This window comes from Ranitomeya imitator, chromosome 3 (genome assembly GCF_032444005.1).
Source record: "Ranitomeya imitator isolate aRanImi1 chromosome 3, aRanImi1.pri, whole genome shotgun sequence".
Lineage (NCBI taxonomy): Eukaryota > Metazoa > Chordata > Amphibia > Anura > Dendrobatidae > Ranitomeya > Ranitomeya imitator.
In genome coordinates this window covers 324,657,831-324,671,703 of record NC_091284.1, presented here as the reverse complement: position 1 = coordinate 324,671,703, position 13,873 = coordinate 324,657,831, and the positions used below count along the sequence as shown (strand labels likewise).

Genomic DNA, 13,873 nt, shown 5'->3' with positions numbered 1-13,873 from the left:
TTCAAAAATGAGGAAGTTTGGTGGAAGAGCCCGTGGGTGGTGGTTGCCAGCTGGTACTGATGGTGGTGATGGTGGTGGTGCATTTGGTGGTAGTGGCAAAAGCACAATAGCACCTAAGGCTGGAGGTTTTGAGCCAGCGTCATCGTCTGGCTACACAAGGCCTCGAAGGCTCCTATATATGGGAGTAGGAAAACAGCTTTTAAAGCCGGATGATCTAACCTTCATTAAAATGAACCAATCATGGATTTCAAATTATTTTGCCCCACATTCTCCTGCTGACACGTAGCTTGCCTGAAAAATGTCTTACATTTGGCCTCCTCTTACTGACTTCTCCAATTCCTCCATTTGCAGCTGCTGATTGTCCACCATAGGCCATTTTTATACCTCCCTAAATGGGCTGACTCCCCCCACAGGGTCGTGGTCACCACCTGGCGCAAGCACCCGTGCGAGTGCCGTTTGCCTGGACAGGTGGGTGGGCCGACTCTTGGGCAATAGCACTGGCACAGGGTCCCTCATAGTACAATGAAGTGTCTCTGATGGTGGTGGTGCACAATCAACGTCAGACACACCGTCGTAATATGAGGGGTTCTGTGCCAGTACCACCGCCCACGAGAGAGTGTTCCCCCCAGCTCGAACAGTGCTCTACCATGTGCAATACTTACCTCTCCCTGCTCCATCACTGTGTAGTCTGTGCTGTTAAATCCTTCAATGGCACTGCCAATACAAATTTGTTGAAATGATAGATGATAGTTAAAATATTCAGGGGCCCTTGCCTCCATTTAGACCAGTTAATACTTTGCGCCTACTACCACTGTCTGCTACTCAGCAGAGGAGCCCACCCCTGTACCTAGCTATGCCACCTGTTAGTGCCTACTACCACTGTCTGCTACTCAGCAGAGGAGCCCACCCCTGTACCTAGCTATGCCACCTGTTTAGTCCTGTTACCAATTTTGAACTGCATTTAGCCTACTTTAGTATTTGGGCCTACTAACTGTGTCTGCCACTCATTACACTTGTACTCCACTGAACAAAGCAATGCCGCCTGTTTAGTCTTGTTACCAATTTTGAACTGCATTTAGCCTACTTTAGTATTTGGGCCTACTAACTGTGTCTGCCACTCATTACAGTTGTACTCCACTTAACAAAGCAATGCCGCCCATTTAGTCCTGATACCAATTTTGAACTGCATTTAGCCTACTTTAGTATTTGGGCCTACTAACTGTGTCTGCTGTTATGGACCTGGTGGTTAGGAGCACCCGGCACGACCTGATAGTTAAACTCACACAGGACAAGCTCTGGGATGTGGGAGCTCTGCTGACCGCAGGCCCTAATCCTATCACAACAACTAGAAATAGCCGTGGAGCGTTCCTGACTCTCCCTAGACGCCTCTTCACAGCCTAAGAGCAAGCTAGCCGTAGAGATAGAAAATATATAGAGATATAAAGCCTACCTTGCCTCAGAGAAATTCCCCAAAGGAAAAGGCAGCCCCCCACATATATTGACTGTGAGTAGAGATGAAAGTCACAAACGCAGAAATGAAACAGGTTTCAGCAAAGGGAGGCCAGACTTACTAAACAGACTGAGGATAGGAAAGGTATCTTTGCGGTCAGCACAAAAAACTACAAAAGACCACGCAGAGTGTGCAAAAAGACCTCTGCACCGACTAACGGTGCGGAGATGCCACTCTGCATCCCAGAGCTTCCAGCTAGCAAGACAAAATCATGATAACCAGCTGGACAAGGAAACAATGAACAAATAATAACTATCAGGAACTTAGCTTCTGCTGGAGAAGACAAGTCACCAGAAAGATCCAAGAGCGAACTGAACCAATGCAGGAACATTGACAGCTGGCATGGAGTAACGATCTGAGTGGAGTTAAATAGAGCAGCCAACCAAAGGATAAACCATGTCACCTGTGTAAGGAACCTCAGAAGCAGCAGCTTCACTCACAGCCACCAGAGGGAGTCCATGGACAGAACTCGCCGAAGTACCATTCATGACCACAGGAGGGAGTTCGACAACAGAATTCACAACAGTCTGCCACTCATTACAGTTGTCCTCCACTGAACAAAGCAATGCCGCCTGTTTAGTTCTGTTACCAATTTTGAACTACATTTAGCCTACTTTATTATTAAGGTTTATATCTGTGTTTCCTCCTCATCCTGCCCATTGCCCAGCCACTGCTAGATGAGTCTGCTGGTACATTGACCCAGACCACTACATTCTCCTTGCACTCTACACAGCCAGAATCTGACCCTGCTGAAAGTCAGGTTCCCCTTCCGCATACTATACCACCTTACATAGGGGCAAAGAGGAAGGTGCAGATGAAAGTGCAGGTTCCTTCATCAGGGAGGCATACTCATTGGTGACGTCACTGGCACAGGGCCCCTCATAGTATGCAAAAGTGTCTCTGCCAGTGGGAGGCGCCACCCACCGTCAAACACACCGCCGTACTATGAGGGGCCCTGTGCCAGTGCCATTTAGTGAGCCCCCCCCTGCTTGCTCTGGATCATAGCACTTGCACAGTTGAAATACTTACCTCTCCATGCTCCACCGCCGTGATGTATTCTGCGTTTCCTGGCCCCACGAAAATCTTGAGCCAGCCCTACCCCCCACAACTTTAGCCAAATGACCCCCAGTTTTCAATGCCTAACTATTATTATAAAGTAAATTAAGATTGACAAGCTTAAGTAATAAGAATTGATGTTTTTGGCATTAAATTGGGAACTGTAGGTGTTCTCCTGTCCTCCGCTCACTGCCGACTTTGATTCCCCATTGACTTGCATTGGGTTTCGTGTTTCGGTCGGCCCCCGACTTTTCGCAATAATTGGCCAATTTCACCCGACCCGACTTTTGACAAAGTTGGGTTTCGCGAAACCCGACTTGATCTGAAAAAAGCAAAAGTTGCTTAACTCTAGTCCTCTTTAAACATAATTTTGTCAAAGTCTCTTTAACCCCTTAACAAATTCAGATACGCCTTTTTAACAGCGGTAGTTGTTAGGGGTCGAGTTCCCGCCTCTGCACAGGGGGATTCTTGGGCCATCTCCGCTGCGGTCTCCCATTCTTCTCCTGCCGCAGTGGAGTCTGCTCAGTGGAGACGTTGGTCCCAGCATCTCGTTCAGTCTGACTCTGTGCAAAGGGTTACTGCTGCCTTTCCAGCTTCTGCCATTGTAGCCATTACTGGGTAGTGGCGAGCAGACGTTTTTGGGACTAAGTCCTGCTTTTCCACTTCTGAGCATGCCCAGGGTAAGATCTCTCTTTGGAGATCAAGGGTCACATGCTTGGATACTGCAGCTAATCCCATTGGTCCTCTAGGAAGATCCTGAAGGTGCTCAACTTCTCTGGCAGCCTCCCATTGGTCCTTCTGGGAAGGTCCTGTACTTGCTGCAGCTATAAAAGGTTTGCATGACCGCACGGCCATGCGCTAGTATCAATCCAAGTTATGTGCTTTACCCCAGTGTGGTTATGTGTGATTGTATTCAGGGACCCGGCTGAAATAAGCCCCTAGAATACCGACACCTCCGGTGAGGAGATTGTGTGATTGTGTTCAGGGACCTGGCTGAAATAAGCCCCTAGAATACCGGCACCTCCGGTGAGGAGATTGTGTGCTTGCATGACCACTGACTGCTATCAGTTCGGCAGTTAGCTTGTGCTCCTGTGAGTCTAACAGGGCGCAGTGCTTTCCTTTCACGGTACTCTGTGAAGTAATAGAGCTAGCCTATACTGCCAAATAGTGCCACCATTCACTAGCAGCAGGTTCCTCCTGCACAGTGGACCCCAGGCTGCGAACGCACCAATAATAATAAATATCTATATTTACTCGGTGCGTTCCGCTAGCCCTAACAGTAGTTAAGGGTATTTAAACCACAGCTCTGTTAATTAACGACGTTGTGGAAAAAGTGTATAGCGCCCCCCAGTGTCTGATTTTTTTCGGGGTCTTGGCTGCCGGGGGTAGCAGAGACCCCAGAGAACATGATTCAGGTCGGTTTTTGCTGACCTCCGAGTTGCGATCGCTGGTATTAACCACTTACCGGCGACTGCCCAAAAAAAATCCACTGTGCCATTTAATTTCTCTGTCTTCCGATGTGATTGCACATCAGAGGACTGAGAAATAGGGTACCCGATTGTCCCGATACTTACCAGTGTCTCCCAGTGCTCCTCAGCCCTCCTGCTTCATCCCATGGGTGCCGCCATCTTTTTCCAGGAAGAAAATGGCTCTGTCACAGTGATCAAAAAAAAAAAGTAAATAAACCCCCTCTTTATCACCCCCTTAGTTAGGGAAAAATTATAAAACAAAGAAAATTTATTTGTTTCCATTTTCCAATTAGGGTTAGAGTTGGGTTAAAGTGAGTTGGGCTAAAGTTAGGGTTAGGGTTGGGGCTAAAGTTAGGGTTAGGGTTGGGATTAGGGTTAGGGCTGGGATTATGATTTGGATTAGGGTTAGGGTTGAGATTAGTGTTGGGTTTAGGGTTAGATTTGGGATTAGGGTTAGGTTTGGGATTAGGGTTATGGTTAGGGTTGGGATTACGGTTAGGAGTATATTGGGATTATGGTTGGGATTAGGCTTAGGTTTTTGGTTAGGGTTATGGTTAGGGTTGGGATTAGGGTTAGTGGTGTGTTGGGGTTAGTGTTTTGATTAGGGTTATGGTTAGGGTTGGGATTAGAGTTAGGGTTGTGATTAGGGTTATGGTTAGGGTTATGGTTAGGGTTGGGATTAGGGTTAGGGGTGTATTGAGGTTAGGGTTGTTATTAGGATTATGGATAGGGTTGGTATTAGGGTTAGGTGTGTGTTGCAGTTAGGGTTGGAGCTAGAATTGGGGGGCTTCCACTGTTTAGATACATCAGGGGGTCTCCAAACGCGACATGGCGCTACCATTGATTCCAGCCAATTTTGCGTTCAAAAAGTCAAATGGTGCTCCCTCCCTTCAGAGCTCTGCCGTGCACCCAAACAGCGGTTTACCCCACATACGGGGCATCAGGGTACTCAGGACAAATTGGACAACAACTTTTGGGGTCCATTTTCTCCTGTTACCCTTGGGAATATTAAAAAATTGGGGACTAAAAGATCATTTTTTTTTAATTTTCACAGCTCTGCGTTATAAACTTCTGCGAAGCACTTGGATGTTCAAAGTGCACAGCACACATCTAGATAAGCTCCATAGGAGGATCTAGTTTCCAAAATGGGGTCTACTTTTTAGGCACATCTGGGGCTCTGCAAAAGCAAGATGACGCCTGCAGACCATTCTATCAAAGTCTGCATTCCAAAACGGCACCTCTTCCCTTCCGAGCTCTGCCATGCGCCAAAACAGTATTCCCCCACACATATGGGGTATCATCGTACTCAGGACAAATTGCACAACAACTTTTATGGTCCAATCTCTCCTGTTACCCTTGTGAAGATAAAAAAAATGTGGGCTAAAAAATAATTTTTGAGGAAAATAAAAAGATTTTTCTATTTTCATGGCTCTGCGTTATAAACTTCTGTGAAGCATTTGGGGGTTCAAGGTGCTCACCACACATCTAGATAAGTTCCTTAAGGGGTCTAGTTTCCAAAAAGGTGTAACTTGTGGGGGGTTTCCACTGTTTAGGCACTTAGCTCTCCAAACACGACATGACGTCCTCTCTCAATTCCAGGCAATTGTGCATTGAAAAAGTCAAACAGCGCTCCTTCCCTTCTGAGCTCTGCCGTGCGCCCAAACAGTGGTTTACCCCCACATATGAGGTATCGGCGTACTCAGGACAAATTGCACAACATCTTTTGTCATCTAATTTCTCCTGTTATCCTTGTGAAAATTAAAATTTTGGGGTGAAAATATCATTTTGGAAAAAATATGACTTTTATTTTCACGGGTCTATGTTATAAACTTCTGTGAAGCACTTGGGGGTTCAAAGTGCTCACCACATATCTAGATAAGTTCCTTCATGGGTCTAGTTTCCACAATAGTGTCACTTGTGGGGGGTTTCCACTGTTTAGGCACATCAGGGGCTCCCCAGAAATTAACATGGCATCTGATCTCAATTCCAGCCTATTCTGCATTGAAAATATCAATCGGCACTCCTTCCCTTCCGAGCTCTGCCATGCGCTTAAACAGTGATTTACACATATGGGCTATCAGCGTACTCAGGACAAATTGCACAACTTCTTTGTTGGTCTACTTTCTCCTGTTACCCTTGTGAAAATAAAAATTTTGGGGTGAAAAGATCATTTTTGTGGAAAAAATGAGATTTTGTATTTTCACGGCTCTATGTTATAAACTTCTGTAAAGCATTAGGGGGTTCTAAGTGCTGACCACACACCTAGATAAGTTCCTTAAGGGGTCAAATTTCCAAAATGGTGTCACTTGTGGGGGGTTTCCACTGTTTAGGCACATCAGGGGCTCCTAAAAGCGACATGCTGTCCAATCTCATTCCAGCCAATTCTGCATTGAAACAGTCAAATGGCACTCCTTCTCTTTCAAGCTCTGCAGTGGTCGCAAACAGTGGTTTACCCCCACATATGGGGTATCAGTGTATTCGGGAAAAATTGCACAACAAATCTTGTGGTTAATTTTCTCTTTTAACACATGTGAAACTAAAAAAAATTGGTTCCGAATTAAAATGTTTTTTTTTCCTTCCACATTGCTTCAGTTCCTGTGAAGCACGTAAAGGGTTAATAAACTTCTTAAATGTGGTTTTGAGCATCTTGAAGGGTGTAGTTTTTAGAATGGTGTCACTTTTGGGTACTTTCTTTCTTGCACACCCCCTCAAAGTGACCTTAATTGTGAGATGGTCCCTAAAAAAATGGTTTTGTAAATTTTGTTGTAAAAATGAGAAATCGCTGGTCAACTTTTAACCCTTATAACTTCCTAACAAAAAAAACTTTGTTTCCAAAATTGTGCTGATGTAAAGTAGACATGTGGGAAACGTTACTTATTAACTATTTTGTGTGACATATCTCTCCCACATATGGGGTATCAGTGTATTCGGGAAAAATTGCACAACAAATCTTGTGGTTAATTTTCTCTTTTAACACATGTGAAACTAAAAAAAATTGGTTCCGAATTAAAATGTTTTTTTTTTCTTCCACATTGCTTCAGTTCCTGTGAAGCACGTAAAGGGTTAATAAACTTCTTAAATGTGGTTTTGAGCATCTTGAAGGGTGTAGTTTTTAGAATGGTGTCACTTTTGGGTACTTTCTTTCTTGCACACCCCCTCAAAGTGACCTTAATTGTGAGATGGTCCCTAAAAAAATGGTTTTGTAAATTTTGTTGTAAAAATGAGAAATCGCTGGTCAACTTTTAACCCTTATAACTTCCTAACAAAAAAAACTTTGTTTCCAAAATTGTGCTGATGTAAAGTAGACATGTGGGAAACGTTACTTATTAACTATTTTGTGTGACATATCTCTCTGATTTAAGGGCATAAAAATACAAAGTTTGAAAATTGCAAAGTTTTGAAAATTTTCACCATATTTCCGTTTTTTTATTAAAAATAAACGCGAGTAGCATAGATGAAATTTTACCACTACCATGAAGTACAATATGTCATAAAAAAACATTCTCAGAATCAGCTGGATCTGTTAAAGCGTTCCAGAGTTATAACCTCATAAATTGACAGTGGTCAGAATTGTAAAAATTAGCCTGGTCATTAAGCTGCAAATTGGCTCCGTCACTAAAGGTACCGTCACATTTAGCGATGCTGCAGCGATCTAGACAACGATCCCGATCGCTGCAGCGTCGCTGTGTGGTCGCTGGAGAGCTGTCACACAGACAGCTCTCCAGCGACCAACTATGCGAAGTACCCTGGTAACCAGGGTAAACATCAGGTTACTAAGCGCAGGGCTGCGCTTAGTAACCCGATGTTTACCCTGGTTACCAGCGTAAACGTAAAAAAAAAAAAACACTACATACTTACATTCCGGTGTCTGTCCCCCGGCGCTCTGCTTCTCTGTACTGACTGTGAGCGCCAGCCGGAAAGCACAGCGGTGACGTCACCGCTGTGCTCTGCTTTCCGGCTATCGCTTACACAGTGCAGAGAAGCACAGCGCCGGGGGACAGACACCGGAATGTAAGTATGTAGTGTTTTTTTTTTTTTACGTTTTTTTACATTTACGCTGGTAACCAGGGTAAACATCGGGTTACTAAGCGCGGCCCTGGTTACCAGTGAAGACATCGCTGAATCGGCGTCACACACGCCGATTCAGCGATGTCTGTGGGAGTCCAGCAATGAAATAAAGTTCTGGACTTTCTGCTCTGACCAACGATGGCACAGCAGGATCCTGATAGCTGCTGCCTGTCAAACTCAACGATATCGCTAGCCAGGATGCTGCAACGTCACGGATCGCTAGCGATATCGTTCAGTGTGAAGGTACCTTAAGGGGTTAAGGTACTGGTATATTTTTTTCTTTTAAATAATATTGTTAGTTTCCAGACCATGAAATTCAAATTTATACATATCAAATGTCATTTAGTCAAAAGACACATTCTATGCTTATGCACAATGTCCTACTGTAAGACGCAGATCCTGATAATATAACAAAAAAGCTAATTAGCAAGTAATTATCTCTGGCTCACCACCTCTTTATTGCTGCAAAACTTTATTTTAGAGATAATAAAAATTATTATGGCACAGACTGCATGCCAATCTTAATGAGAGGTGAGCTAGAATAAGATGTGCCAAATTAATTTTGAGGCTCACCTCTCAAGGATTTTGGCATTTTTTACAACTGGCGTGCACGCCGACAGAAATGCTACTCTTTTAGGGGCTGGCGTACATTTCTGGTGTCATTTATGCCACCTTTGTGGCACATATTATACATTTGACAGACAGGATTCAGCTCACCCCAAGTGCCTGATCTCTGCCCACTTTGGTAGATCTGGCTGGAACTGGTGTAAAAATATCGTAAGTTGTAAAATTTCAAGATGTTTAAAGTCAGAAAACTGGCAAATTTTTCTTTATAAATTGGTGCTTACATATTGAAATGTACCACTGCTACTGAAGATCACTGATGGATGAATACTTTTAAAAGACTCATGTTCATCAAGTTCAAGCTATCATATATCCAGCTGTTTGATAGCATATTTAAAGGGGATGTATCATCAGGAAATTAAATATTTTTAAATCCAGTTTTGGTGCTAAATGTATTTGTTGAGCATTTTTGAAAATGTTCTTTTCTTCTTCTCTATATCATGAAGTATAAAAAACAAAAACAAATTTAGAAATGTTACAATTGTCATACTGTGTTAGACTCATATTTCCTAATTATTTAATTTTATTCTTTGATTATAATTTGCTATAACATTTATTAAGGTTTAATTTTACATATGGCTACTTGTGTAATTTTTATTGATTTTACGTTAACTTATTCTTACAAAGATTTATAGTCAAAATTATCTTAAGATGCTCCTTTGCCTAAATTTAAAAGTAAAGACTTTGGTTGATACTATAGTATTCTTAGCAGCCAAACTGGGAGACCTCGCTCAGCTGTTTAGATCAAAGGTACGGACATAAGAATATTGGCAGCATTCAAGTCATGTCATTTCCTCATCGCAGGCAGAATTATTCAGATTTTTGTAAAAGTGAAGAATCTATTTAATGTGAAATAATTTTAAATGAAATATGTATTTTATTGCCATAGTTGTATGTAAAATAATTAGCTAGTATATTATATACCACGATGTTACAATAAGTTGAATATAGAGTGTAAGTATTCAAGAGATTTCTAAAAGTGCAGCCATTTTGGTTATATAATGTACTTGTGTCACTGGCGATTGATGGGATAAATGAATAAACATAAGTTTGTATACGTTTCCTCTAAACATTTTTTTCTTTTTCCTTTTAGAATTCCATCAGGCATAATCTCTCCCTACATACACGCTTTATCCGTGTTCAAAATGAAGGAACAGGAAAGAGTTCTTGGTGGATGTTAAACCCAGAAGGTGGAAAGACAGGAAAAACTCCACGGAGGAGAGCAGCCTCTATGGACAGCACAAGTGGAAAATTTTTAAGGATAAAAGGCAAAGCAGGAAAGAAGAAACAGCAGCAGGTGCAGAGTGCACCAGAGCCAATTGTAGAAGGCAGTCCTTCTTCTCAACAAGCAAAGTGGTCTGAAAGTCCATCTTCCCACACTAGTGATGACTTTGATGTTTGGGCTGAATTTCACAACAGAGCCAATCCTGTGGCAGGGAATATGAGTGGAAGGCTCTCACCCATTTTGGGAAATGATGAGACAGATGACCTGGATGATGATGAGGTGACGCCTTCTTCTCCTCTCATGTACCCCAGCCCATCTAGTGCCCTATCTCCTAATGCTCGCTGTTCAGTTGAAATGCCACGACTCACCGAATTAAATAGTACCATAGGTATGGGCGAAGGTCTTTCAGATCATTTACTGGATGAGCTCCAGGATGGTTATAGTGTAAACTCTGCTGCCGCTATACGACAACGTAGCCCTGGATTCTCATTCACATCCAAGTGTCCCACTTTAGGCAACAGCTCTAATAGTTTTTGCAGCACAGTTTATAGTCAGCTTGCCATGGGAATGATGAGACGGTTACCCATGCAGACAATCCAAGAAAACAAACAAGCTGCTTTCTCTCCAGGCAGCACATTTAGGAATTCATCCCTCCAGGATCTCCTCACTGCCATGTCCTATGGACATAAAGAAGGAGTTGTGCAGAGTGATCCAGGTATGCCCTCTATGCTGGGGCCACAGCGTAACCATAGGCAGAACACAGGCATGCTAAACAATTGTGACTCAGGACAAGTACCCTACTCTGCCAATTTAATAAAAAGTCACAACCTGTATCACCCACTCACTCTTAACCCTCACTGCTCTGTTAATAACAGTGCCTTAGCTAGTTCAAGTGGACTGATAAATTCTGAATCCTGTGGCTTGTCATCTGTTCCACATCACTCTTACTTCAATAGTCAAGGTGGACACGGAAGCCTACTGGAAGGGCCATACCAAGGCCCATACCATCACCACCATCATCATCACCATCCCCAAGTATACAATCAGGACAGATTCCCAACAGACTTAGACTTAGATATGTTCAATGGTTCTTTAGAATGTGATGTAGAATCCATCATTCTCAATGACTTCATGGACAATGACGAGATGGACTTCAACTTTGACTCGGCTCTGCCACAACAAGGAGGATTCAATATGGCTGCCACAGCACAGCCTGCAAATCATAGCTGGGTACAAGGCTAAATTGCATTAAAAGCCAATTTGCAATGTTAGGATAAAGGCATTTTCTCTTAAGGCAATCAGACAGATTTATCTGACACAAGTAAATGTTTGGTTGATATATAATGGTTTAATTGAGCATTCCTCCTATTGGATGGCAAATTAATACCTAATGGGGTTTTTTACAGCTGTTGTTGGATAAAAGTACAGTTTGACTCAATAGCATACAATAACAAGGTCTACATCCCAATCACATTTTGTTCCACAATTTCTTGCACAAAACTAAATATTTGACCATTTTCTGGAGTGAATTTGACAAGTTAATATCCATTCAAAAGGGTGAGCAATTTTAAATTCTTTTCCCGAAAAAAGGAATAATAGCTCCTGTGCACTATGTTAAGTGTATTCATGACAGTGTATTTATTTTGTAATGTCAGAATAGCAGAGTTTAGATTCCGATTTATTACTTTGTATAAGAAACATTATTGAATAACGTTGGGTTGTATATGTCATTACATACAGTATAAGGTGAGATATAACATTATCTAGGTCCCTTTTAAGGTGTTCAATCCAGTCTTACCATTAGACTACATCTTCTGTATGAAACTACTCTTGCATCCTGTCTGGTATTTCTTATTCTCAAGTCTCAAGAAGGAGGAACGAAATCATTTTCTACCAGCACATTATCTTCGACAACTCTCTTGTTAAAAGTGCTTTATCTACAGGTATAGCTATGTCAAGTGGTCAAATGAATTCAAATGATTGTCATCAGAAATTGTGAAAGTTGGTACATGTATAGGAAATTAGTATAGATAGGCATATGCCAAAGAGCACAGCTCAGGGTCAGAGGCTGGTGGAAAAAGCTTAGAATTACTTTATCATATGACATCTACTTATTTTGACACCACTATCTCAGAATATTTCTTACATGAATTACTGCAGTGGGCATATAAGAAATACAGTGTCACTTGCTAGAACACTAGCTTAAACATATCATGTTTGGAGCAGCATTTCTCAATTCTGGGCCCCAAGGAATCACAGCAGGTCAGGTTTTGAGAATTTCCTTATTATTGCACAGGTTAAAGAAAAAAAGTAGGATCACTGCATCACTTATTGCTATTAAGTGATTCCTTCATAAGAACTACTCAAAAGACGACTCATTGAACATTATTCTTGGACAGAGGGTTATGAAGTACATATCATTAAGGTTTATTACAAATCTTATATTTTACAAATCTCACAGCCAGTCTTCATTATTGGTTTCAAAGATGTGTTATCAGAAGGAAGAAAGAATTTATAAGTTGGACTTTTACATTCATTAAATTATTCTTATGTGGTAAATCTTATTTCGGTATGTTTACAAGTGGCGATCATTTTGGAATGACATAGCTATTTTTTTCTAATCATTTTATGAAAAATCAAAATAACAGAATGAATGCAGTTAAAAGTGCTGTTGAAATCTATTCAATGTAGGTTTAATAGAATGTGTTACCAGGATTTTGCTGTCCCATATGAGATGAACACAGCAGGGAACAGAGATCCTGATTCAATGTGTCATTATACTGGGCTTCTTTCTGTACTTTTGATAAAACCAGGTTTTATCTGCTGGAGCTCTGCTAGTCATCTCATTGATGAGCTCCTACCATATACAGTTAGGGCCAGAAATATTTGGACAGTGACACAATTTTCACGAGTTGGGCTCTGCATGCCACCACATTGGATTTGAAATGAAACCTCTACAACAGAATTCAAGTGCAGATTGTAACGTTTAATTTGAAGGGTTGAACAAAAATATCTGATAGAAAATGTAGGAATTGTACACATTTCTTTACAAACACTCCACATTTTAGGAGGTCAAAAGTAATTGGACAAATAAACATAACCCAAACAAAATATTTTTATTTTCAATATTTTGTTGCAAATCCTTTGGAGGCAATCACTGCCTTAAGTCTGGAACCCATGGACATCACCAAACGCTGGGTTTCCTCCTTCTTAATGCTTTGCCAGGCCTTTACAGCCGCAGCCTTCAGGTCTTGCTTGTTTGTGGGTCTTTCCGTCTTAAGTCTGGATTTGAGCAAGTGAAATGCATGCTCAATTGGGTTTAGATCTGGAGATTGACTTGGCCATTGCAGAATGTTCCACTTTTTGGCACTCATGAACTCCTGGGTAGCTTTGGCTGTATGCTTGGGGTCATTGTCCATCTGTACTATGAAGCGCCGTCCAATCAACTTTGCAGCATTTGGCTGAATCTGGGCTGAAAGTATATCCCGGTACACTTCAGAATTCATCCGGCTACTCTTGTCTGCTCTTATGTCATCAATAAACACAAGTGACCCAGTGCCATTGAAAGCCATGCATGCCCATGCCATCACGTTGCCTCCACCATGTTTTACAGAGGATGTGGTGTGCCTTGGATCATGTGCCGTTCCCTTTCTTCTCCAAACTTTTTTCTTCCCATCATTCTGGTACAGGTTGATCTTTGTCTCATCTGTCCATAGAATACTTTTCCAGAACTGAGCTGGCTTCTTGAGGTGTTTTTCTGCAAATTTAACTCTGGCCTGTCTATTTTTGTTATTGATGAATGGTTTGCATCTAGATGTGAACCCTTTGTATTTACTGTCATGGAGTCTTCTCTTTACTGTTGACTTAGAGACAGATACACCTACTTCACTGAGAGTGTTCTGGACTTCAGTTGATGTTGTG

The 13,873-nt window shown here is 42.0% G+C and overlaps 1 protein-coding gene across 1 annotated transcript in view; it reads left to right on the top strand.

The window, feature by feature from the left end:
* Positions 1–12,903, top strand: part of LOC138669859 (forkhead box protein O6-like) — a 221,561-nt gene extending 208,658 nt beyond the window's left edge. Inside the window, exon 3 of the mRNA XM_069756682.1 lies at positions 9,821–12,903. Within this exon, the coding sequence (XP_069612783.1) occupies positions 9,821–11,194 (1,374 nt within the window). The 3' untranslated portion in view covers positions 11,195–12,903. The remainder of the gene's footprint in view (positions 1–9,820) is intronic.
* Positions 12,904–13,873: the final 970 nt, after the last annotated feature.